A 26,073-nucleotide genomic window follows, 5' to 3' on the forward strand; every position below is an offset into this window, starting at 1 on the left:
GTTTATTTTCATAGGAAAAGTTGGTGAGAATTTAATCCTAACCTGGTAGCAGTAGCACTAATGACCGCTGCTGATATGTAATGATTTGGAACCGACTTGCAGCCCCTCCCGCCCAATAGGATTCCAAGGGTGCTATTAATTGGGATTCAGGGGGTGCCATTAATTAATAGGAGGGACCCCCTTTGGCCAGGCTGGCTTCCTTTTGGTTCCTTAATTAATGGAAATATCCTGCTTCTATCCTAAGATTTTTATTAATATTGTTTCTTCATTGCTTATTTGACCCCTATGACAATCGTTAAGTGTTGGACCTCCTGATTCTTGACAAAACTTATCTTTTCTTTTATGTCCACTGAGAGCATCCGCACCAAAGACAAATTCCTCGTGTGTCCATCACACTTGGCCAATAAAGAATTCTATTCTATTCTATATCAGCCCCCCCCCCCCGAGCTCCCCTGCCCAGGCTGAGTCCTTGGGGGGCAGAAATACTGAGGGTTAAAACCTAATTTAGCAGCACATCACAAATCTTATTTTACAATTACGTACACGGTTAACCAAGTTAGTTTGGTGGAGAACCGCATGGCTTTGAACCCAGCTGACTGCATCAGTGCCCCCCCCATTGCAACGTCCATTTAGGGGGGGGTTGCTATTAGCATACAGCTGATGCCGCCCCACTGTCCCCCCCTCCCTCAGCCCTTTCAAGGGAAGAAAACCGTCCTGTTTGGGCCCCTCACAGCCGACCCCCCCTGCCCGCCCTGGCTCTTTTAGGGCTTGGAGGGGGGTCTTTGTGAAGGCAAGGGGGGGCTTTGCTCGGAAGGGACCCCACTTCCCCGCTCTCAATAGCCAATTGGCTCCGGTTCTGGGAGTCACGCGCCTGCTGAGCTGCGCAACAAGCGCTTTGCGCCCAACGCCATCCAGAGGCTGCGGGTTCAACACCCCGGGGTGGGGGGGGGGCTTTCCTGAACCAGGGCTTGTGAAAGCAGAAAGGGGGGGGTGTACCTCCCAAGAGCCGTCAATGGGGGCTCCCGGGGGTTTCAACAGGCCAGGCCGAAGCTAAGACCCCTCCCTTTGCAGGAGCCAAGGGTGTCTTGGACTTATGGCCCCAGGTCACAGAGTAGAGCCTCCCCCCCCTCAGTTTGGGGGGGCCTCTCTCTTCCTACTTAGGACTGCATGACTCACTTGTTGCTTTTGCCCTTAAGACTTTTATTAATATTGACTATTTCCTCATTGTGAATTGTTTATTTGACCCCTATGACAACTATTGCTGGACCTCCTGATTCTTGACCAATGTTTCTTTTCTTTTATGTCCACTGAGAGCATCTGCACCAAAGACAAATCCCTTGTGTGTCCAATCCCCCTTGGCCAATAAAGAATTATGTTTCATTCTATTCTATTCTATTCTACACTATGCTACTCTACTATTCTATTCTACTCTACTCTACTCTTCTCTACTCTTCTATTCTATTCTTCTACTCTTCTCTACTCTTCTATTCTATTCTTCTACTCTACTCTACTCTAATCTTCTATTCTATTCTGCAGTCGCCCCCACTTGCAACGAGATGGGGGGGAATCAAAGAAGATTTGGGCAGATGCGGCTCCTGCAGCCCTTCCCTTGGAAAGCTCTCCCGGTTGGGTTGCTGCCTGCCAGGAGTGGCCGAGGCCCAAAGCAAGCGGAGGGAGGGGGGTGCAGGGAGGACGCCACCGCCCCCCGGAGCAGAGAAGCAGCGAAGTTCCTTCGGCGGAGGGGGCAAAGGGGACCCCCGCGTCTCCCCGCCTCCAAGCAGGGCAGGAGCCCGGGGGAGGGGCGTGGGCGCGGCCAGGGGAGGGGGCGCGGAGGGGGGGCGTGGGCGCGGGGCCCGTCCGATAAAAGGCCGGCCGGGGTCGCCCTCCGCCACTCCCGCCCGGCTCTCTGCGCGCCTCCTGCCCTGCGGCCGCCTCTCCGCCTCGCTTTGGACCGCTCGATGGCCCCCGCACTCGCCCACGCCGCCGCCCCCCTCCTCCTCCTCCTGCTGCGGCTCCTGCTACTCGGCGCCCCGACGGTAAGTGCGTAGCCCGGGATGCGCCCGCTGGGCAACTGCGTCCGGCCGACGCGAGCCCGAGGGACGGAGACACTCCCGGTCCCATCGTTCCCGGCCGCCTGCGCCTCTGTCCCGTCGGAGCCACCGCGCTCCCGCTCGCAGTTCGCCTCGGGATCCTGAGCTCCGACCGCGGGGTTTTTGGAGGGGTTCATCCGGAGCCTCTGCGCCTCGCCCCTGCCCGGACCCTGCGCGGGGGCGGGAGGCTGCAGAAGCCGGGAGGGGGGCGCTTGGGGGCCAGGGCTGCCCCCGTCCCGCGGCAGCTGCTCCGTTGCGCTCCGTCGGTTAGAAGTCTCCAGGCGCAACGGAGGAATTTGGAGCGGATCTTGGAGAAGGAGTGAAAGAGGAAGAAAGGGAAAAAAGAGGGAGTAGAAGGAAGGAAGGAAGGAAGGAAAGAAAGAAGGAGTCAGATGGAGGAAGAGGGACTGGGAGGAAGGGCTACAATCCCTGCAGGGTGGCTAACATGACCCGGCCTACCTTGCAGGGCTGCCCCCCACCCCTTTTAATTTAATAATAATAATTTAATAATAATTTATTAGATTTGTATGCCGCCCCTCTCCGAGGACTCCATTTAATTTAATTGATTCATAAGCCCCCCAACTCCTTCCTGACTCTTTAGCCACCTCTCAAGCCCCCCCCCCCCGTTGAGCCTTCCCCTCCTGCCCTCCGACGCGCCCCCCCCCTTCTGGCATCCGGGCTTCTTTCAATTTAACCTTGTTGCTGCAGGTGCCCTGGACTAGCCGCCCCCCCCGCCCCCCTTCTCCCCTTTAATTAAGCAGCTCTGGTTTCCTCCCGTGGGCATCGCCCAGCTCCAAGTTAAGGCCAGCAAGGAAGGGCTGCAGGAAGGGGGAGGGCTTGCGGGGGGGGGGAGGCCCACCCCACCTCTACCAGTACAGATTGGTGTCCCCCACCCCCATTTCCCCCCCACCCTTTCAGACAGCCCGTCTCCTTCCTTTCCTCCTGCAAATTCTGCAACCTGTCAATCCAACTGAAAGACTTCTGGAGAAACTTGTCAAAAAGAGGAAAGATTAAAGGATTAGACAGACGGTTGGCCAGGATGGTATGAAGACTCCAGCCAGGGTCAGAGGGTGGATTAGAAGACCTCTAAGGCCCCTTTCCAGCCCTCAGAGTCCATAGGTTATGTTCTAAAAATCTTCCTGGACCCTCATCGAAAAATCAGAATCCAAGAAGGTTGGAATAATAATCCAGGTTATTTTTTAATTTTATTTTTATTTATTTACCCAATTTATATTTCTATACCCGCCCAACTATAACCCAGTGAACTCTGTTGCAAGAACCAGGAATTTTTCCTTCTTTGCTTTTTGCTGAAATGTTTGATTTAAAACAGCTCATTGTGACACAGAATTTCAGGTGCAGAAGTGGTACATCCGCCACAGGAATTCCCGGCCTGCCTCCTCTCTCTCTCTCTCTCTCTCTCTCTCTCCTCTCTCTCTCTCTCTCTCTCTCTCTCTCTCTCGATAGACAGATAGATAGATGTATTGTTCATCTTTATCTATCTATCTATCTCTACCTATCTATCTCTATTTATCTATCTATCTATCTATCTATCTATCCATCTATCTATTGTTCATCTTTATCTATCTATCTATTGTTCATTTTTATCTATCTATTTATCTATCTATCTATCTATCTCTACCTATCTATCTCTATTTATCTATTTATTTATCTATCTATCCATCTATCTATTGTTCATCTTTATCTATCTATCTATTGTTCATTTTTATCTATTTATCTATCTATCTATCTCTACCGCTTTCTATCTTTATCTCTCTCATTTATTTTCCATCCATCTGGTATCCAACGAGTCTTTAAACCTGGATTGTAGGTTTGTGATTTTTAATGTGTGAGCTGGGAATCCTGGCTTGGTGTCCATAAAGAAGGCTTTGTGGTTTAGCGTCTAACCAAAGGGATTTGACCTTCTCCTGGGGGGGAGGTGGGGGGCAAAGATGACGGATGGAGGAAGGACTCCCAAGCGTGGCTGAAACGCTCCCTCCCCTTTTCTCCCCCAAACAGGCTGAGCCAGCGGGGGTCTTTGAGCTCCAGGTGCATTCCTTCACCACCAGCAACCCCCAGAGGTTCTGCCGGGGGGCTCAGCCCTGCCACCTCTTCTTCCGGGTCTGCCTCAAACACGCCCAGGCGGTGGTCTCCCCAGAGCCCCCCTGCACCTTTGGGGCAGCCCTGAGCAACATCGTCCCCGCGGATCCTCATGCCGTGGCTGCCAGTGGACTCATCCGTGTCCCCTTCCACTTCAAGTGGCCGGTGAGATGCCCCTCCTGCACTCCCCCCTCCCCAGTCTAGGCTGGTCTTTTTTGGTCTTCTCCTGCAGCAATCGTGGAACCCCCAGTGTGTAGTATTATTATTATTATTATTATTATCATTATCATTATCATTATCATTATTATCATTATTTGCCACCTGTCACATAGCCAAGGACTCTGGATTTGGGACCTCGTGTAGAAACCTAGAAGATTGATGGCAGAAAAAGACCTCCTGGTCCATCTAGTCTGCCCTTATACTATTTCCTGTATTTTATCTTAGGATGGATCTATGTTTATCCCAGGCATGTTTCAATTCAGTGACTGTGGATTTACCAACCACATCTGCTGGAAGTTTGTTCCAAGCATCTACTACTCTTTCAGTCAAATAATATTTTCTCCCATTGCTTCTGATCTTTCCCCCAACTATCCTCAGATTGTGTCCCCTTGTTCTTGTGTTCACTTTCCTATTAAAAACACTTCCCTCCTGGACCTTATTTAACCCTTTAACATATTTAAATGTGTCAATCATGTCCCCCCTTTCCCTTCTGTCCCCCAGACTATACAGATTGAGTTCATGAAGTCTTTCCTGATACGTTTTATGCTTAAGACCTTCCATCCTTCTTGTAGCCCGTCTTTGGACCCGTTCCTTCTATGATGCAATTTCCTCCCCTAGTTTCCTTGCTTCCTTGTGGTTCCTATCACTTCTCATTGGGGGGGGGGGGTTGTCCTTCGGTTTGGGATGCTTCCCTGGCTTGGAATGTGGGGACCCTCCTTGTAGTGCAGAAGTTGGGAGGTGATCAGGGAGGGGGAGGGTCTTCTTCATTGTCTTCAACGGTTGCCCGGCCTTACAGCATAGTTTGGGGGGGGGGCGCAGTTGGCATGGGCTAAACCAGGGGTCCCCAAACCTTTTACACAGGGGGCCAGTTCACTGTCCCTCGGACTGTTGGAGGGCCGGACTATTAAAAAAACCTATGAACAAATCCCTATGCACACTGCACATACCTTGTTTTAAAGTAAAAAACAAAATGGGAATGTACTATTTAGAGGGGGGGGAGAAGTCTGAAATTCATATATGTTTTATGTTTTGTTTTTAATTTTCTTTTGTTGACATCTGATTGGCTAAACAAGGTTTTCTTGGTTTATAGAAAAACGTATAAAGAAAGAAGGCATAATGGTTAATAAGTTAGAAATACAATTGGTGTTGTACTTTTTGAAGGAACATTAAGGAGAGAATTTAATTAAAAGAAAAGTATGTACCTGGGCTCCTGTCACTCACCCATGGGCCGGATAAATGGCCTCAGCGGGCCACATGCGGCCCGCGGGCCGTAGTTTGGGGACCGCTGGGCTAAACTCTCTTGACCAGGCAGAAAAATCCAGCCTCCTTGTTCTGCCCTGGAGCGCAAAACCCAGCTGGGTGGCTTGAGGACATAAGGAGGTGGCGAGTTCTAGTCCTGCCTTAGAGATGAAAGCCAGCGAGCTCGGAGACTTTGGGGCGGTCACTCTGTCTCAGCCCAACCACTTCGCAGGGTTGTTTTTCACGGGAAGGTGGGGGGAATAGGAGGAGGAAGTTAGAGATGTTTGCCATCTGAAGTTATTTTGTAAGAAACAACAAAGGCAGGATGTAAATAAATAAACGTCTGCTTCCTGGTTTGACCCCCCCCCCTTTCAGGCCCTGGAAAGGAAAATTGGGCTGGGGGGGGGAGGAAATTGAGAAGGGGATGTGTAAACAGCAAAAGTCACAAGTCTGATTTTTTTATTATTTATTTATTTATTTATTTTGTCCAATGCACAACAATACACAATGAAGGTTATAGCGGTTACACTCGAGTAAAATATATTAGAGAAAGAATAGAAAATTTAGGAATGGAATCTGTCACTTAGAGAATCGAAGGATAGGATGAGAGTAGTATAAGAAGAATAGAATAGAAGAATAGCAGATACGATACAGGAGAGACAATAGCACAGGGGACGGGAGGCACACTAGTGCACTTTTGCACACCCCCTTTTGCTGTGGAATGTGTGTGCTCACACTTACAAGCTGCTGATTCCTTTGTGTAGGACAGTGTGCGACAACTTTCACAAATCCTTTGGAGCAGAGGTCTTCAAACGTGGCAATTTTAAGACTTGTGGACTTCAACTCCCTGGCTGGCTGGAGAATTCTGGGAGTTGAAGTCCACAAGTCTTAAACTTGCCAAGTTTGAAGACCTCTGCTTTGGGGTGTCCAACCAGACCCCGAAACCTTCAAGGCTCCTGGAGACTTTGCTGTATTTGTGTATTGTGCTTTCTTTGCCGTGGGCAGAGAGCGGTTGGCCCTGTCTTGAGTGGTAAATCTGAAATAATAATAATTTATTAGATTTGTATGCCGCCCCTCTCTGAAAACTATGTCTTCATAAGGGGGAAAATTAAGCCTTGACCAGGGATGGACTTCAATGGTTGGGTTTACCTTTTGGTGAAGGTGGGGAGATGCTGCCCTCTAGTGTTATAAGCAGGAAAGTACCACCACCACTCCGTTTTGTGTAGAGGGCAATTTTGGCTAGTTCAGGGCTGTCCATTTTCTGCACCGTTAAGAGGTGTGGACTTCCACTCCCAGAATTCCCCAGCCAAGGTGGATGGATCTAGGTTTATCCCAGGCATGTTTCAATTCAGTGACTGTGGTTGCTCCATCACTGGAGGTTTTAAAGAAGAGATTGGACAACCATCTGTCTGAAATGGCATAGGATTTTCTGCCTGGGCTGGGGCTGGACTAGAGGACCTCCAAGGTTCCTTCCAACTCTGTCATTCTGTTAAAAGGCAGCGTTTTGGCTCATGTCCAGAGACCCTCTAACAGAAGGCACTGCAGTGATTGTAGAGTCCTTTCAACACATCTGAATTGTTTTTTGTTTGTTTGTTTATTATTTTATTTATTTGTTTGTTTGTTTATTTATTAGATTTGTATGCCACCCCTCTCCGTAGACTCGGGGCGGCTAACAACAATAATAAAAAACAGCATATAACAAATCTAATATTTAAAATAACTAAAAACCCTTATTAAAAACCAAACATACACCCAAACATACCATGCATAAATTGTATAGGCCTAGGGGGAAGGAATATCTCAACTCCCCCATGCCTGATGACAGAGGTGGGTTTTAAGGAGCTTATGAAAGGCGAGGAGGGCGAGAATTTTATTGCTTGTCGCTTTCCTCCTTTTAGGATTTTGTAATATATTTCTCCTCCCCCCCCCCCTTCCAGGGCACCTTTTCCCTCATTATCGAATCCTGGAGGGCTGAATCAGGAGAGCCGTCCACAGGTAAGCCAGGCTGCCCCCTCCCCTCCTTCACATACCAATCTTTGTGATCAAATGGACGTTACTGCCACTTACGAGTTGCATTAAAAAAATGGCTGGAAGGAGAATTAAATTGCAAGGCTGCAGGTATAAAAACGGCTTTTCTGTTCCTAGCAAGTTTTGAAAAGCACATTTCCTTTATTTTTTTTAAGGACCAATAGATTGTGGGGTGCTTGGATAAACATATAAACAAGACAAAACAACACATTTACAAATATACATATCAACCTCTATGACCTTTCTATGGTAAATTGTTTGTCCTTATAATATTTTTTCTCTTTATAGTAATTGTTTGTCCTTTTAATATTTTTTTAATGTTTATATTTAATTAAAACATTAAATATAAACACCAAGTTCTCTGAGCTTGTTGGTGCAATACATTTCATTACCGAACGAGGTAACATCATCAGTGCTAGGAGGGAGTGGGCTCTAATCTCACTTTATGACAAATGTAGTAGCTGCAAAACCTGTTGGCTGGACAGTCGATTCCTTATCTTATTGTAGGCCATGATTCAACAGGTTGGGTTGGGCTCCCAGCCATTACGGCCTGTGAAGGGCTTACAGCAGTCTTTCCCAACCTTGGCAACTTGAAGATATCTGGACTTCAACTCCTAGAATTCCCCAGCCAATTTGCTGGTTGGGGAATTCTGGGAGTTGAAGTCCAGATATCTTCAAGTTGGTGCCAGAGGTTGGGAAACACTGGCTTACAGTTCCAAAACGGGTCAATATTTTTTTAAAAAGTGATGCTTAGATTTTGCCTGATCTACCTCATCAGGGACATCCACAGACTTTAATTTTAAAAAGCTCCATCCAGAGTAACCTGCTGGACGAGATGGACGGCGTATAAATTGAATCATTCCCTGCTTCAATGTACACTGCTCAAAAAAATACTTAAACACTTAAACAACAGAATTTAACTCCAAGTCAACCCAACTTCTGTGGAATCAAACTGTCCACTTAGGAAGCAACACTGATGGACAATCAATTTCACCGGCTGTTGTGCACATTCAACTTTGTCCAGAACAATCAGCTTCAAGCTCTGTGGGGAGAATTGGCGCTCGACTTATGGTTGGGGGTCACCACAACACAGGGAACTGTATCATGGCATTAGAAAGATTGAGGACTGCTGCTTTAGAGGTTGTTAGCTATTGGGGGTCTCTCTGGCTCCCTTTCCTTTCTGCTGACCCTCCGTCCTTCCTTCGTCCAGAGGATGCCCAGAGGCTGATCAGTCGGTTGGCGACCCGACGCCGCCTGGCGGTGGGGGAGGAGTGGTCGCAAGACGTGCAGCTGGGCGACCAGAGCGAGCTGCGCTACTCCTACCACGTCACCTGCGACGAGCACTACTACGGGGAGAGCTGCTCTGATTACTGCCGTCCGCGGGACGACACCTTCGGCCACTATGCCTGCGATGAGCTGGGCCGACGGATCTGCCTGGCCGGGTGGCAGGGAGACTATTGCTCAGAACGTGAGTAATAATAATAATAATAATAATAATAATAAAAACAACAACAAACAAACACAACAATATCTACAAAAAGATATGGATAAAATTGAACGGGCGACAAAAATGGTGGAAGGTCTTAAGCATAAAACGTATCAGGAAAGACTTCATGAACTCCATCTGTAGAGTCTGGAGGACAGAAGGAAAAGGGGGGACATGATCGAAACATTTAAATACGTTAAAGGGTTAAATAAGGTCCAGGAGGGAAGTGTTTTTAATAGGAAAGTGAACACAAGAACAAGGGGCCACAATCTGAAGTTAGTTGGGGGAAAGATCAAAGGCAACATGAGAAAATATGATTTGACTGAAAGAGGAGTAGAGGCTTGGAACAAACTCCCAGCAGATGTGGTTGGTCAATCCACAGTCACTGAATTGAAACCTGCCTGGGATAAACATAGATCCATCCTAAGATAAAACACAAGAAATAGTATAAGGGCCGACTAGCCTTGCTTCTGATCTTTCCCCCAACTGACCTCAGATTGTGCCCCCTTGTTCTTGGGTTCACGTTTAGCTCTGAGTGCTGGCGGAGTCCAGTGTAATCCTGCTACTGCACCTGGACAGGTAGAGAAATCGCACGCGGTGCAGGTAGGCAAGAAACACGGGCACACCTTTGTCTCCATGCACAATTCTACTACCTGCCCAGGTGCAGTGGCAGAATTGCCCTGGACTCCGCTAGCACTCAGAGCCCCGGGGGGCAAACCCACCGCACCGTCCCCCTCTGCCCGAAATCTTTTCTTAAAAAAAAATAATCTTTATTAAGTTCCTACATATAAAAATAGAAAGAAAAGAAAAGCAATTTAAACAAACAGAACATAGAAAGAAAGAAGGAAGGAAGGAAGGAAGGAAGGAAGGAAGGAAAGAGAAAGAAAGAAAGGAAGAAGGGAAGGAAAGAAAGAAAGAAAGAAAATGGACAGACAAATGAGCATACAAACTTAAATAACATATAAAACATTCAGTTTCAGTGGTGTTCTATATATGCACATAGTTATTTGCTTATCATCAATTAAGATTTTCTTTCACTACATACATATATTTATTTGTTATATAGAAGACATAATTTGTCAACCCTATTGTTGACTATCACTATCAAGCGACCTGATATTGAGTATTTGTATCTAGTGTGGAATTGTGTGTTTGTTTTCTTTAGTTCTGTATATTATACTGTATTCATTTGGGATACAGTATTTCTGAGGAAGGTACAAATTCATTTTTAGGGGTTTTGTGCTCCATCGATTTATGGTTCAGTGTTTCTATCTTTTCATTTTATTTGGGTACGAAAGGAAGGAGTGTCTAGTTTTGCTTTTCCTTTAAGTTTTAATGTATTTTTTCTGTTTGAGACATTTGTACCAATTTCCTCATATTTTGTAGAATATGGTGGCATTGAAATCTAATAAATAAGCAAATATAAACAAACCCTCTTTCTCTCTCTCTCTCTCTCTCTCTCTGAATGCCACATTCCCTGCTCTCTTCCTTCCTTCCTTCCTTCCTTCCTTCCTTCCTTCCCTCATCCCCATTTCTTCCCTCATTCCCTTCCTCCCTCGCAGCCATCTGCCTGGCCGAGTGCAGCCACAGCCACGGCTACTGCGAGAAGCCCGCCGAGTGCAAGTGCCGGATCGGCTGGCAGGGCCCCTCCTGCGACGAATGCGTCCGCTACCCCGGCTGCCTGCACGGCTCCTGCCTGCAGCCCTGGCAGTGCGCCTGCCGGGAGGGCTGGGGGGGCCTCTTCTGCAACCAGGACCTCAACTACTGCACCAACCACCAGCCCTGCCAGCACGGGGCCTCCTGCACCAACACGGGCCAAGGCAGCTACACCTGCACCTGCCCGCCGGGCTTTGCCGGCACCAACTGCGAGGCGGAAGTCAACGAGTGCGACAGCAGCCCCTGCAGGAACGGAGGCAGCTGCAGCGTCAGTATCGCCCGGACCCCCCTGCACCCGCCTTCCCGCCCACCTGCACCCCCCCTTGCCCCCCAGCCTTCAAAGCAGAGAGGGGGAGCCCCCCCAATTGGACCCTGGATAGCCTGGCCCAGGAGAGTAGGGGGTCCCCGGGGGTCTCCAACCTCGGCAAAGCCTAGCAAACTTCAACTCCCAGAATTCAGGAAATTCAGAATTCAGCGAAGGGGCCTGGGGAATTCTGGGAGTTGGAGTCCTCCAGCCTTAAAATTGCCAATAGCATTAGCAATAGCGCTTAGACTTATATAGCGCTTCATGATGCTCTCACAGCCCCCTCTAAGCGGTTTACAGAGTCAGCCTCTTGCCCCCAACAATCTGGGTCCTCATTTGACCCACCTGGGAAGGACGGATGGAAGGAAGGGAGGGAGAGAGGAAGGAAGGAAGGAAGGAAGGAAGGAAGGAAGGAAGGAAGGAAGGAAGGAAGGAAGGGCAATAGCATTTAGACTTATAGACTGCTTTACAGCCCCCTCTAAGTGGTTTATAGAGTCAGCCTCTCTCCCCCAACAATCTGGGTCCTCATTTGACCCACCTCGGAAGGATGGATGGAAGGAAGGGAGGGAGAGAGGAAGGAAGGAAGGAAGGAAGGAAGGAAGGAAGGAAGGAAGGAAGGAAGGGCAATAGCATTTAGACTTATAGACTGCTTTACAGCCCCCTCTAAGTGGTTTACAGAGTCAGCCTCTCTCCCCCAACAATCTGGGTCCCCACTTGACCCATCTCGGAAGGACGGAAGGCTGAGTCAACCTTGAGCCGGTGGTGAGATTTGAACTGCTGAACTACAGCTGGCAGTTAGCTGAAAGTAGCCCGCAGTGCTGCCCTCTAACCACTGGGCCACCCTGGCCAAGGTTGGAGACCCCTGCTCTGGGGAACAGGGAGCCTCAGATGCCCCTGTGGGGTGCCCGCTGGACATCGGCCGAGCAATCTTTCTCAGCCTCCGTGGCTTGAAGAGGGGTGGACTTCAACTCCCAGAATTCCCTAGCGGTGGGCTTCCGTGAAAGCTGCCCAGTGTTGCCGCTTGACCAGATGGGTAATGAGTACATGCAATTAATCGATTTGCAGAATTCTGGGAGTTGTGGCCCCCACTTCTCCAAGCTGCAAAAGTTGGAGAAACAATTCTTGGCTTAAGTGATGGCGGTGGGGAGCCGATCCCCCCCCCCCCCCGGACTCTCTTCCTCTCTTGGCATTTTGAAGAGGGTGCCAGGAAAAAATGGGGGGGGGATTGAGGTTGTTTAAGGTCCCAGGCAGGTCTTTGCCCCCAAAGCTGCCCCTGCCCCAGAAGTGGAGAGGGCAGTCACTGGGGATCACCCCCACCCTTCTCGGGGTCCAGAAGGAAGAAGGGGTGGAGCCTGCAAGGTTTGGGGGCCTGCTTTGCCCCCTCGAATTCCCCACTTGAAAGCAGAACTACAAGTTGGGGGTCGGAAGTCCAGAGCTTTTCCTGCTGCACCCAAAGCATATTGTGAGACCCCCGATTTCCAGAAGGGTTTGGGGGCCAGGAGGAGGGGGAACACATTGGGGGGGGGCAGCAAGGCTGCTTGGCCTGCAACCAGAGAGGCAGGGGGGCCTTTGGGGGACAAACCACATGTTTCTTTGATTTGGGGGGGGGGGGTTGGTCCCCAGCTGCTTTCCAGAGAACAAGGCTGGTCATTCATGGCGGTAGTGAGGCTGACCACACGCCAGGAACAACTCGCTAGGGTAACTCTGCCCCACGTTTTTTCCCTTGCCCGAATGACCCTTTTTTCTGGGGATTGACCTGTTGGGTGGGTTCCTGTGCCTGGTGGGAAGAGGGAGGGGGGGAATGAAGGGATGGGAGACCACTAAGTAATGCAACCAGAAATGCTGGGGGGGAACACAGCGGTCATGTAGTGTTGTGTGGCCAAAGTACAAAATTGGTTTAAAGTGGGGAGATTTGGGGAACGGGTGGTGGTCCTGTTCTGGTTACAGCTGTCCTTGGATTTCTGAAGTGGAATGTGTGTCCCCCTCCCCCCACATTGAGGCGCCTTCCTTCCTTTTCTGTCATCAATCTTCTATGTTTCTATGAATGAGGAAGGAAGGGAAAGAAGGAAGGAAGGAAGAGAAGGAAGGAAGGAAGCGAAAGAAAGAAGGAAGAATCCACAGGAACTGAATATAAAACATGCCTGAGATAAACATATATCCATCCTCAGATAAAATACAGGAAATAGTATAAGGGCAGACTAGATGGACCAGGAGGACTTTTTCTGCCCTCATTCTTTTATGTTTCTATGAATCAGGAAGGAAGGAAGGAAGGAAGGAAGGAAGGAAGGAAGGAAGGAAGGAAGGAAGAATACACAGGAACTGAATTGAAACCTGCCTGGGATAAACCTAGATCCATCCTAAGATAAAATACAGGAAATAGTATAAGGGCATACGAGATGGACCATGAGGTCTTTTTCTGCCGTCAGTCTTCTATGTTTCTAACATGAGAAAATATTATTTCACTGAAAGAGTTATAGATGCTTGGAACAAACTTCCATGCCTGAGATAAACATATATCCATCCTCAGATAAAATACAGGAAATAGTATAAGGGCAGACTAGATGGACCATGAGGTCTTTTTCTGCCCTCATTCTTTTATGTTTCTATGAATCAGGAAGGAAGGAAGGAAGGAAGGAAGGAAGGAAGGAAGGAAGGAAGGAAGGAAGGAAGGAAGGAAGGAAGGAAGGAAGGAAGGAAGAATACACAGGAACTGAATTGAAACATGCCTGGGATAAACCTAGATCCATCCTAAGATAAAATACAGGAAATAGCAGAAGGGCAGACTAGATGGACCACGAGGTCTTTTTCTGCTGTCAATCTCCTATGTTTCTATGTTAGTCTCTTCTCAAAAGTCTCCAGGGATGGAGGGGAGGTGGTTTTAGATCTCTCATAAGTGGGAAGTCCAGCCCAGCATTTCTCAACCTTTAAAAGGACTTTGGAAAGATTTTATACCCACGTGGCTTCAAGGGCTCTGGGAAAGAGTGCTGACTGCCAATTAACCACAGACGCTGTCAATCCTCCCCCACCAGTCAGTGAGAAGAGAAGAAGCTCCTGGCATGAGAAGCGAAACGTTTTCCAAGGGGAAAAAGAAACCAGGAAGTCCAGTTGCCTTTTGGGGAAGGAATTGGTTTAAAAAAAAAAAAAACACTTTTGGGACAATCAGGAATCTCCGTAGATTAAAAAACAGCCAAAGATTGTTAGGTGCAGGTTTTTAGGGTTTTTTAAAAAATATAATATAATCTTTATTGAAGATAAACAGGGAAGGGGATACATAAAGCGAAAGAACTATGCAAATATTGGTACAAATGTATATGAGTTTTGAGTAGACAGTTATAAGTCAAAATGCACACTTATATATACTGCTCAAAAAAATAAAGGGAACACTTAGACAACACAATATAACTCCAAGTAAATTAAACTTCTGTGAAATCAAACTGTCCATTTAGGAAACAACACTGATTGACCGTCAATTTCACCTACTGTTGTGCACATTCAACTTTGCACAGAACGAAGTATTCAATGAGAATATTTCATTCCTTCAGATCTAGGATGGGTTCTTTGAGGGTTCCCTTTATTTGTTTTGAGCATTGTATATGTATATATATATATATACACACACACACACACACAAGAGACAGTGAATCTATATTTTATAACGACCTGTTGAATAGGAAACGCTGGGTTTGCTGGAAAGGAAAAGCCCCCCCCCTCACTCATTCACTCCCCCTGGTCTGACTTTAACAGAAAATAACAGAATCCGAGCGTTGGAAAGGACCCCAGAGGTCATCTAGTCCAGTCCCCTGTTCAAGCAGGAGGTTATATACCACTAGCGTCTAACTTTTAAGTAATGGGGGGGGAGATGAGCACACCTGGAAGGGCTCTGTGGGGACAGGCCAGGCAAGGACTTGGTGCAGATGGAGGGACCCCCCCAGATCAAACAAAATAGAGGGGCACTAGAGCAGTGGTCAATGCAAGAGAGCCCCCAAAGTTGGTGAGAGCCTCTGCAGCAGTGCAGTGGGGCCAGATGTGGGGGGATTCCCCCTCCTGATGCTGCCCTGAGCCTGAGAGTGGGAGGACCCTGAGGGGCCAGATGTGGTGAGCGGCTGGAGCAGAATTGAAATATTCCCTGCAAACGAGTCGCGTTGTTCCAGTGGGAGAAGGGATTTCCAGCATTTCAGGAAGCAAACGAAGAACAGGACGAAGGGAATCGGGTCCCGTTTGTTGGGGGTCAAAGGAAAGGGGGGGTTGCCTTCTCTTTCTGCTCAAGATCCCCATGTACAAAATGGGTGGGCTATTTTGTGACAGAATTCAGCGTGGCTCTTCTTAGGTTGTTAGGTTCTTAAATGTACATTGTGCAGATAGTCTTCAACTTAACTGTCCATAATTGAGCCCCCAAATCCTCTGCCTTTTAAGGGAGACAGTTAAGTGAGCTTTGCACTGCTTTACAACCTCGGTTGTTAACTGAATCACTGCAAATTAGTCCCACGTTCGGTAAGCGAATCGGGCTTCCCCGTAGACTTGGCAGGCCAGGGAAGAGAGGAATCCTATGACCCCAAGACACAACAACCGTCATAAATATGAATCGGTAGGATTGTAGATCATGTGACCACAGGGACAGTGCAACAGTCATCGGTGTGAACAACAGTCGAAAGTCACTTTTCTAGGACTTTGAAAGGCCACTGAGCGAACTGTCGTAAATTGAGGGCTCTCACTACAAATTTGCCAAAGTGCTCGGCCGGGCCTGGCTCCGGCGTGTTGCAAAAGGCAGGACCAGCTGCGACGTGGCCGAAGAGCCAGCTGTCAAAATGGGCATCAGAGGCCGGCAGAGGGGATGAGGACCTCGGGGGCACAATTTGGGGTGCCCCGAGGAGAGAGTCTGACTTGGGCCTTGGTGGGGTCCCTCCAGTGGGCCAAGAAGGCAGCAGCCCGTTTTAGCAATAGCCTTAGAGTTATGGATCGCTTCACAGGGCTTTTCAGAACTCTAAGCCGTTTACAGAATCAACCTTTGCCTCCAACAATCTGGGTCCTCATTTAACCCAGGAAGGAAGGAAGGAAGGAAGGAAGAAACAGACAGAGAGGAAGGAAGGAAGGAAGGAAGGAAGGAAGGAAGGAAGGAAGGGCAATAGCATTTAGACTTATTGACTGCTTTACAGCCCCCTCTAAGTGGTTTATAGAGTCAGCCTCTCTCCCCCAACAATCTGGGTCCCCATTTGACCCACGTTGGAAGGACAGAAGGCTGAGTCCACCTTAAGCTGGTGGTGAGATTTGAACTGCTGAACGACAGCTGGCAGTTAGCTGAAGGAGCCTGCAGTGCTGCCCTCTAACCACTGGGCCGCCTCCCGCTTTAAGATTTGATGAACGGCACAATAATAATCTTGGAGGCCTTCTAGTTCAACCCTCAGCTCAAGCAGGGGACTATAGACCAGGTGTGTTTGTGGAGAGCCTCCGTCTTCCACGTAGTGGTGGCTCCAAAGGTGTTTTTTCCAAGCAGCAATTTCTGGTTTTTCTTCGAAGACGTTTCATTTCTCTCCCAAGAAGCTTCTTCAGTTCGTGCCAAGGTTGGACTCCCTCCTCTCTAGTCCAAGGCTGGCTGGGAGTTGGGTTTTAAAGTTGCCAAGGTTGGAGACCCCTGGACTAGACCCTTTCACACCAAGGGTGGTCCAAACTCTCCTTGAAAGCTGTAGGAGCAACTACAACCTCTGGGGGGGAGCCAGCATTGTTCCCACCAATGATGCATTGCTCTCATGTTACAAGCCCCCCCCCCCTTTATCCAGGGAAAAGGGGTGTCCCAGAAAGCAGGGGGGATGCTCCTGAAAGGCCCTGCATCGTGTCTGGTTCAGCTTTCCAGGTTCTAGCCCATCCTTGAGAAGCAGCAGGCTGGTCCTGTGGGAGTCCAGTCCTTGACTCCAAGTTCTTACCTAGCGTCCCTCTTTTCCCTGGATTGAAAGTCCTGCTTGCAAGGAAAACTGGGGAGGGGCACAGAGGAAAGAGATTAAAAAAGGGGGTGCCTCTTCTCCTCTAATGGGCAGGTTCATCTTACTCCCCCAGCCCACAATTAGCTCCCCCACCCAAGAGGCAAGAGATGCAGAAAGGAAAAATGGAAACACAGCCCATCTCCCTGGGGGGGTTAAGGTTTAAGATGTTGGGTTGGGAAGGGAGGGACCCCAAATTCCCTGGCTGACTGCTGTGGACCCTTCCCCCCCCTCTGATGAGACCGTGGGGGGTCCCACTTCCCTTGGTTTGGGTGGCACGAGGGAGCAAGGTTTGCCCAGTGATCTGTGCCCCTCTCTGGAGAAGGGTTTTCGTCCCCCTGCCCAGGGTCTAAGCTTGGGGTCAGCCGAAGGGGCCTTTCAACAGAGGAGAGGTGGCCCCCAGAATGTTGTAGCTCTGAGTTGAGTTGAGCTGGGTTGGTGCTCTCTGAGCTTGGTGGTTTCCCTGCCGACCTTTCATTACCAAACTAAGTAACGTCATCAGTTCTAGAAGGGATTAGAATTTGCAGAGTGGAGGAGGATGGAGATGGGGAGGAGGGGGAGGAAGACTGAGGGGTCATTTCACGACCCAACTACATAACAGCATCAGTGCTATGCTCTGTCCAAGTGGTCTTGAGATGGAGGAATTGGGTTGGATCCAATTCGTCACATATTTTGGCTCTCCGTGTGTCCCCCTTTTCAGCATTTGCTGCCTTGGGGACAATCAAGCTAAGAGGAGTAAGAACATAGAACTGTGGGGTTGGGGGGACCTTCGAGGTCTTCTAGTCCAACCCCCTGCTCAAGTGGGAGACCCTACCCCATCCTGGACAAATGTCTGTCCAATCTCTTCTTGAAAAACTCCAGTGTTGGAGAACCCACAATTTCAAGTGGCCAGATGTTCCACTGGTTAATGGTTCTCATGATCAGGAAATTCTCAGTTGAAGGCTTCCACCTGTTCCTTTTTTTCTCCTGCTTCCATGGACCCCCAAAGTGGAGGTGGGGGGCAGGACAGACTAGGACTGTAATAAAGGGGGGCTTCCTCTGACCCCTCCAGGAGGCACCCCCCTCCCTCCCCTTGGGCCCCCCTCCCACCCTTCCAGCTTTGGTCAGCTTTGGTCAGCAAGCCCTGACCGTTGGGTGTCTCCTCCTGCAGGACCTGGAGAACGACTACCTGTGCACCTGCCCGCAAGGCTTCTACGGCAAGAACTGCGAGATCAGCGCCATGACGTGTGCCGACGGGCCGTGCTTCAACGGCGGCACCTGCACGGAGAGACCCTCGGGGGGCTACACCTGTCGCTGCCCCCTGAACTACCACGGCTCCAACTGCGAGAAAAAGATTGACCGCTGCAGCAACAGCCCCTGTTTGAACGGTAAGTGGGGAGCCGGAGAAGGTCCCAGGTCCACAGGTGGCAGGCGGAGCCATATCGGAGGGCACGGACAGCGTTGCCCTGTGGCGACTCCAGCGCACATGTGAGTCAAAGTCAGATGAATTTCGGCCCTGGGGAAGATCATTCCTCCCTCCGGAGGCTTTCAGGTAGCTTCCCTGAGTCCCAAAATAATGCCCAACGGGATAACAGGAAGTTCAAAAAACAGACTGCATCAGGGTTGTGTTTGACCTTGGGGGCCCGTAGGTGTGCATGGCCAGATTGATGTCACTTGTGTGATCAAATGCTAGTAGTTTGTTGCCCTCTGCCAGTGGAAACAGAGCTCAGTGGGGTCACGCGTGGCCCTCCCAAGCACCATTTTCTCCACCTCAGAAGGAAGGAAGGCCGAGTCGACCATGAGCCTGGTGAGATTTGAACTGATGAACTACAGAGAGCAGTTAGCTGAAGGAGCCTGCACTCTGACCTCTGTGCCACCAAGGCTCTTGGCGCCCCTCAGCACCTGTCTCCCTTTTTCCACTCCCAGGTGGCCGCTGCCTGGACCTTGGCCGGAGCCTCTTCTGCAAGTGCCGCCCGGGTTTTGCCGGCTCCCGCTGCGAACTGAACCTGGACGACTGCGCCTGCAACCCCTGCGCCAACGGCGGCACCTGCATCGACGGCCCCAACTCCTACTCCTGCTCCTGCACGCTGGGCTACGGCGGGAAGGACTGCAGCCTTCGAGTGGACGCCTGCGGCTCCAGCCCTTGCCAGAACGGCGGCACCTGCTACACCCACTTCTCCGGCCACGTCTGCGAGTGTCCGGCCGGCTTCATGGGCTCCGGCTGCGAGTTCCGCGTCCAGGTGCCTACGCCTGACAGCAGCCCCTGGGCGGCCGAGGGGCCATTCCCCACCGGCCTGGCCCTCTCCTTCGTTCTGGGGCTTCTGACCTTGCTCCTGGCCGCCTGCGCCGTCCTGGCGGCGCTTCGGCACATGAGGAACGGGCCCCACCCGCTGAAGAGCCATGTCTGCAACGACCTGGCGTCCGTCAACAACTTCCGCGAGCGGGAGAGCGGCCTCCTTCCGCGCGGCTGCTTCAAAGTCTCCAACAAGGAGGCCCGTTTCGACTGCAAGAGGAAGCTCCTGGACCGGAGCTACGAGTCCATCTGCAAGAAGCTGGACAAGTAAGTAGCGTCTGGTCTTGGTTTTGGCCGTGAGGGACTTGGGGGTCCAGTCTGGGGGGCAGTGGGGAGCAGAAATGGGGAACGTGATCAGAAAATGATCCAGGTGCTACGTTCGAATCACGCGAACCTAATCTGAGGAAAAGGGCATTTAGGTGAAGCCTTCAAGCTCCGAGGTTCGTGTTTGCATGCCGAGCCTGACTCAGGTGTCTGTTACAAGCCATGATGGTTTGTTACTCTGTGGCCTTCAAGGGATGTGGTGAGGAAGGGGGACTCGGCGAACTGGCTCCTGTGTCGCCTGCCAAGCAGTTGCAGGTATTTGCAGGGCCTTCTTCGAGCTGGTGCCTTCCAGATCTACTGGTTCCTCTTCCCAGCCTAGTGCTTGGTGGTAACGCAGGTGAGCTTCCTCCTCCTCCTCCTCCTCTTCCTTCTCTGTCTTGGATATACAGAGCTACGCAGCATATACCAGAATTTATAGTGTGGCAATTTAGGAACCAGTGCAGAGAAATAACGAAGACACTTTTGTAGAAAAACAGTAGTAAACAGTTTTACTCTTCAGTGCAATCGAAATATCTTCTGTCTTAGTCTTCCATTTGCAGGAACAAACATTACTCTGTCTATATGCAGTAAAGCTTACTTATACGTAGATACTAAACCGTATCAGTGTAGCTCTAACTCAATGTCTTAACTCGCGCTCAAACTATTCCAGCCAGCCAACTAACAATATCACCCTCAACAGCAGTCATTAGTGGTAAAGTCGCTTTGCATTTTATAATACTCTGGCCCAATCAGATTGCAGTTTATACCCAATAGCTCGGCATTCAACATGCTTACAACGTTCTTTTATCTTATATGGTAATGCAGTATAACAGGATATCACCTAGGATTGAGTAAATCCTTGACATTCTCTTCCTCCTCCTCCTCCTCCCCCTCCCTCCCTCCCTCCTTGCTGCACTTCGGAATCTCAACATCAACCACAGACGTCGACCTCCTGGAATGGGGTGAATCTGGAGGTGGAGTCAAGAGAGGCACCAGCCTAGAATCCCTACGTAGCCACAAGTGAACTAAGTCCAACCTCTCTTCATAGCTCTTGACCTTTATCTCACCAAACAGGCACTAAAACCACTAGTTGAGCAGATTCGTGCGCCTGAACTTTTTAGCAATGTGTCAGTTCTATTGGGTTCTGATCTTTTGTGCCTGCCAATAATATTTGAGAAAAAGATACCTTTTTTTTAGACAGGTGGGGGTGAAAAAGACCACCAGACTCCTCCTTTACGGCAGGGGTCTCGAACCTGGGCAACTTTAAGCCTGGAGGACTTCAATTCCCAGAATTCCCCCAGCCAGGGAATTCTGGGAATTGAAGTCCTCCAGGCTTAAAGTTGCCCAGGTTGGAGACCCCTGTTTTATGGCAAATCTCAAGGAAAGGCACCAACAAGCTTTGGGAAACTCTACGGAGCTCCTGGCTCTGGGTTCAAAGCTTGCAAAAAAAACACCATCCTGGATCAGGTGTTATTGGCAGGCCGGAGGTTTCATGATTTATTGACTTGAGCTGAACTTGGTGGCTTCCTTCATGATGTCCCTGCGGAGACCCCAACCCTTATTTTGTCCCCTTTGACCCGAATTTGGGGGAATGGAAGAGCACCATATCCTCACCCCCCACCCACCCCCGTCTGCCTTGTTTTCTCTCCTGTAGCAAACCGTCGGAGCCCATCTGGCCCATCGCTTCTGACTTCCCGAAGGACGGTGCTTACCACCCGATCTACATCATCCCCGGGCAGGTGGAACCCTGCGTTTACGCCACGGAGGTAAGGCCCCGATGCTCCCCTGGGGCTCGGAGGGGCTCCCAGCCTTTCAAAGGAGGCTAGAAAGGAACAGGCCCAGCAGGGACTTGAGAGGGGTTTTTAGAGAAGAAGAGACTGGATAATCATATTATTATTATTATTATTATTATTATTATTATTATTATTATTATTATTATTATTAATTTATTAGAGTTGTATGCCGCCCCTCTCCAGAGACTCGGAGCGGCATTTGTCCAGAATGGTAGAATGTTTCCTGCTGGAATAGGCAGGTGGGATGGACTGGAAGAGCTTCAAGGTCCCACCCAACTCTGTTATTCTGTATCCATAGAAACATAGAAGACTGACAGCAGAAAAAGGCCTCCTGGTCCATCTAGTCTGCCCTTATACTATTTCCTGTATTTTATCTTAGGATGGATCTATGTTTATCCCAGGCATGTTTAATATTCAGTTCCTGTGGATTTACCAACCACGTCTGCTGGAAGTTTGTTCCAAGCATCTGCTACTCTTTCTGTAAAATAATATTTTCTCACGTTGCTTTTGATCTTTCCCCCAACTGACTTCAGATTGTGTCCCCTTGTTCTTGTGTTCACTTTCCTATTAAAAACACTTCCCTCCTGAACCTTATTCAACCCTTTAACATATTTAAATGTTTCCATCATGTCTCCACTTTCCCTTCCGTCCTCCAGACTCTACAGATTGAGTTCATTAAGTCTTTCCTGATACGTTTTATGCTTAAGACCTTCCACCATTCTTGTAGCCCAATGGGTGGAAACTAAACTAAACAAGGAGAGAAGCCACTTAGAACTAAGGAGAAATTTCCCGACAGTGAGAACAATTAACCAGTGGAACAGCTTGCCACCAGAAATTGTGGGTGTTCTGTCCATGGAGGTTTCCAAGAAGAGACTGGACAGGCATTTGTCTGGAATGGTAGAGGGTCTCCTCCTGTTTGAGCAAGGGTTGGACTAGAAGACCTCTGAGGTCCTTTCCAGCTCTCTTCTGCTTCTAATACCAGAACATCTTAGTCGGAAGTCCCGTGTTTTGCCAGATGTGATGTTCTAATTTCTTTCCTGCTCCTTCCTAGGTCTAAAGACAATCCCCCTGCCACGGCTCAGAACCGGCCTCCGTCCAGCCTTTTCTTTTAATTTTTTTCAGCCGAAGGAATGTTTACAGAATTTGCACGCTGCAAAGGAACCCCCCCCCCCGGGGGCCCACTGCCCACGTGCTAACGATTATTTTTGAAATGGTATCATAAGAAAGACTCCTTTTTTAAAGGAAGATATTTAATATTTATTCTTGCTGCTATTTTTATAGTTATTGTTAATATTATTATGATTAATATTATTATTATTATTATTATTGGCATCGAGAACGAGAGGAAGAACTGTTGGATCTGACCGGAAACAGAAATGGACCAAGAGATTGGAGGGAGAAAAATTGTCTTTTTCCAGGGGGGGCAAAAGAAGAGAAGCTGATTGGGGGGGGGGAAGGAAGATGGAAAACATCACAAGGATGATCCGAACGGGGGTTAAAGGCCGGCCCTTTCCCCACGCCAGGGCTGGAACCGAAACCATTGTGAAAATTCCTTCTTTTTTGCCCCCTACCACTGGAGTCAGTTGGGTGGGATTTCTTTCCTGGGGAGGAAAAAACGTCACCCGGGAATTGGAAGCTGTAAGTGTCGGCATTAGGTTCCCGCTCTGCTTTTCATCCAAATATTAAGCAGAAGAGTTTGGTTTGGTAGCCAAGAACTCGGCAGCACCAACTCAGGAATATACGCTGCCAGGAATTAAGGCAATTCAGAATCCTCGACTTACGGGAATTTCACTTAACGACCATTTGATGTTACAAAGGAAAAAAGGGACTTATGACCATTTTTCACACTTAGAACTACTGTCGTCGGATCAAAGTTCAGCAGCTTGGCAATTGACTCACTCTTATGACAGGTTATGGCGTGCAACTCTAACAGGGAAGCTCGATTCACTCCACAATTGTGGGACTAATTGAACCGCTCCAGCGATTCACTTAACGACTGGTGAGAAAGTTTGTGAAACAAGGCAAAATTCATGTCACAAATCTCTCTCCTGGCAGCAGAAATTTGGGGCTCAATTGTGGTCATAAGCCGAGGTGAGGTGGGTGGCATAGAAGTCGAAGAGATAAATTAAGTCAGTCGATAAATATTCTTCCTGATGGGCAGCATACATGGTGACCACACGGTGGCCTTCTGCAAATGGCTTTTCCCTTGTAATGCCAGCCTTTGCCACACGAGGGCAGCACTGGAAAGCAGCAGAGATTCTAGGGCTGTTTCCCCTCCTCTGCAGAGACCCCAAACCAGGGGCGGGCAAAGTGGGCTCTTCTATGCCTTGTGGACTTCAACTCCCAGAATTCCAATCATGCCAGCTCAGGAATTCTGGGAGTTGAAGTCCACATGTCATAGAGGAGCCAACTTTGCCTCCCCTTGCCCCAAACCATCAATGTTTTGCTCTGCTGGATGACCTCTGCTTCCCCACCCTGAAAGCCAGCTACACCCTGTTTTAGACAAGCAGAGGATTTTTACTCAACCAAATAATGTACATCCTGCCATCTGGCTTGGGAAGCTCTCTCTCTCTCTCTCTCTCTCTCTTCCATTAAAAAAAAGTATATTTTTTTCAAGAGAAGACTGGAGTAGCGATAGACAATTTACAAGGGCGAGTATGTACACCACTCAAAAAAATAAAGGGAACCCTCAAATGACATATCCTAGATCGGAATGAATGAAATATTCTCATGGAATCCTTTGTTCTGTACAAAGTTGAATGTGCACAACAGCAGGTGAAATTGATTGTCCATCAGTGTTGCTTCCTAAGTGGACAGTTTGATTTCACAGAAGTTGGATTGACGTGGAGTGATATTCTGTTGTTTAAGGGTTCCCTTTATTTTTTTTGAGCAGTGTATATTTCCTGCCCTCTTGCTGCAATAACAATGGGTCAACCTATTTCAGGAAGAGCTTGTGATTGGTTTTGGTACCGGTCAAAAAGCTCTCAATATGCTCAGAGGCAGCCTGGTCCTTAATTCTTAGCAATTCCTCGTTGTCACGTTGTTTTTAGTTGCGTGATCTCAGGGTCTGAATCAAAATTTTAATTGTGGATACAAATCAAAGAAAAAACCACTGAGATTCTGCCCATGTGGAACCTCCCTACATGTGCCTTAAAAGTTCAACTGGGGGTGGAGGATGGGAATTTTGAGCCCCGAATGGACTCTGCAGAATTCATACAAAGGGCTTCATTTTTTACCCTTGTGTTAAAAGTGCTTTTTGATAAAATATTAGCAACCAAAACCCATAGAATCTGCGGAGGTTTACATCAAAAACTTGGGTGCACCTTGTTTTCTTGCTAATTTGGGTTCAATCTGGTTTTTTTTTAATTGAGAAGGGGGCTTACCTTTTTCTGTTTGTCAGCTATAGAAAAATTGAGACACTATTTGTTTTTCAAAACGGGTGAGTGTTTTTGGAAATGAAAACCGAAGTCTGAAGAGACAGAATCATATACTTTTAAAAGCATCGCTTCTGTAGCAACAGTCCTCTTAATTTAATTTGAATCCCAGTGGCAGCTGCCTTCTCGGTTTATTTCAAAAGATTTAAATGTGTCGCCTGGGATGGCAAAATCAGGAATTTTAAAAATTCCCCAAAAGGACAGCTGTTTTTTTTTTAAGTTATCTCCCCTTCCCCTAAATTTCTTCTTTTAATTTAAAAACGAACAAGACATATTGTACAGTTTACCATTAAAAAGTAAGAAAATCCTTGCTGGAGATAATTATATTCATATTTATGTTGCGCATTGTGTATATTTATGTGTCTTGGTGTTGGTGTATCTTTTCCCAGCTTCTGTAACTATTCTGTGTGGTGGTGTGTTTATTTTAAGTGTAAGGTGTTTTCTCGCAAAAGAAAGTTATATAAAATATCTATTTTGTGCAAGATGTAATCTGTCTGAGGGCCTTTTCTGTTCCGGGGGGTTGTTGGGTAGCAGAGGGGGAGGCTGTGAACCAGAGGTGGCCACTGATTTTGGGTACAAGGTTTGTGCAAAACGTCCCTCCTCATTCAGGCCATTTGCCTCTCTTCCATGGCTGGACATGACTGAGCCAAGCCAACCTCTCCAGCCCCAACTTTGCTCAGGGACAGACCCACCAGAAGCTTCCACCGTCCCCTCTAAGGAACCCAGATGGACAGCCAAGAACAAGCGTGGGTTTCGGTTCTGGCTTCTTGGAAAAACTAAATTCATCAAGTGATCCAGCTGAAATTCTGTAGGTGGTCCCTGGGCTGGGTTGTTTGCATGCAGACGTTTCATGACCCAACTAGGAAATTGCATCAGTGCTTGGAGATCCATGGAGATTCCCCCCCCCCCTTAATCCTCCTTCTTTTTCTTCTTCTTCTTCCTTCTTCTTCCTCTTCCTTCTTCCCTTCTTCCATTTCTTCCTTCTGTTCCTCCTCCCTTCTTCTTTCTTTTCTTCTCCTCCCTTTCTTCCTCCTCCCGCTCTTCTTTCTTTCTTTCTCTTTCTTTCTCTTTCTGTCGTCTTCTTCTCCTCCTCCTCCTGCTCCCTTCTTCCTTTAGTTTATCCAACTTTCCCCCAAACTTTACCCACGGTCCATGGTCACCGCCCTGGCAGGGAAAGGGG

At 48.6% G+C, this 26,073-nt stretch overlaps 1 protein-coding gene across 2 annotated transcripts; it reads left to right on the forward strand.

Annotated features, from left to right (window-relative positions):
- Positions 1 to 1,905: 1,905 nt before the first annotated feature.
- Positions 1,906 to 25,379, forward strand: DLL3 (delta like canonical Notch ligand 3). Of its 2 annotated transcripts, XM_070764113.1 has the most exons (9): positions 1,906 to 2,036; positions 4,107 to 4,352; positions 7,583 to 7,640; positions 8,884 to 9,141; positions 10,722 to 11,083; positions 18,242 to 18,458; positions 18,997 to 19,630; positions 21,321 to 21,432; positions 22,511 to 25,379. In XM_070764113.1, exons 1-9 carry the CDS (start codon positions 1,959 to 1,961, stop codon positions 22,514 to 22,516), a joined length of 1,971 nt encoding a protein of 656 aa, XP_070620214.1. In that variant the 5' UTR covers positions 1,906 to 1,958; the 3' UTR covers positions 22,517 to 25,379. The 2 variants fall into 2 exon arrangements, with proteins under 2 accessions (XP_070620214.1, XP_070620213.1); XM_070764112.1 differs by lacking the exon at positions 22,511 to 25,379 and having other exon boundaries at positions 21,321 to 21,535.
- Positions 25,380 to 26,073: the final 694 nt, after the last annotated feature.

The sequence above is a fragment of the Erythrolamprus reginae genome, chromosome 11 (genome assembly GCF_031021105.1).
Source record: "Erythrolamprus reginae isolate rEryReg1 chromosome 11, rEryReg1.hap1, whole genome shotgun sequence".
NCBI classification, from domain to species: domain Eukaryota; kingdom Metazoa; phylum Chordata; class Lepidosauria; order Squamata; family Dipsadidae; genus Erythrolamprus; species Erythrolamprus reginae.

Coding starts and splice junctions, on each gene's coding strand:
- DLL3 (XM_070764112.1), top strand. CDS start 1,959: ATGGCCCCCGCACTCGCCCACGCCGCCGCCCCCCTCCTCCTCCTCCTG. Junction 9,142..10,721: donor GGGAGACTATTGCTCAGAAC/GTGAGTAATAAT, acceptor CCTCCCTCGCAG/CCATCTGCCTGGCCGAGTGC. Junction 19,631..21,320: donor ATCTGCAAGAAGCTGGACAA/GTAAGTAGCGTC, acceptor TCTCTCCTGTAG/CAAACCGTCGGAGCCCATCT.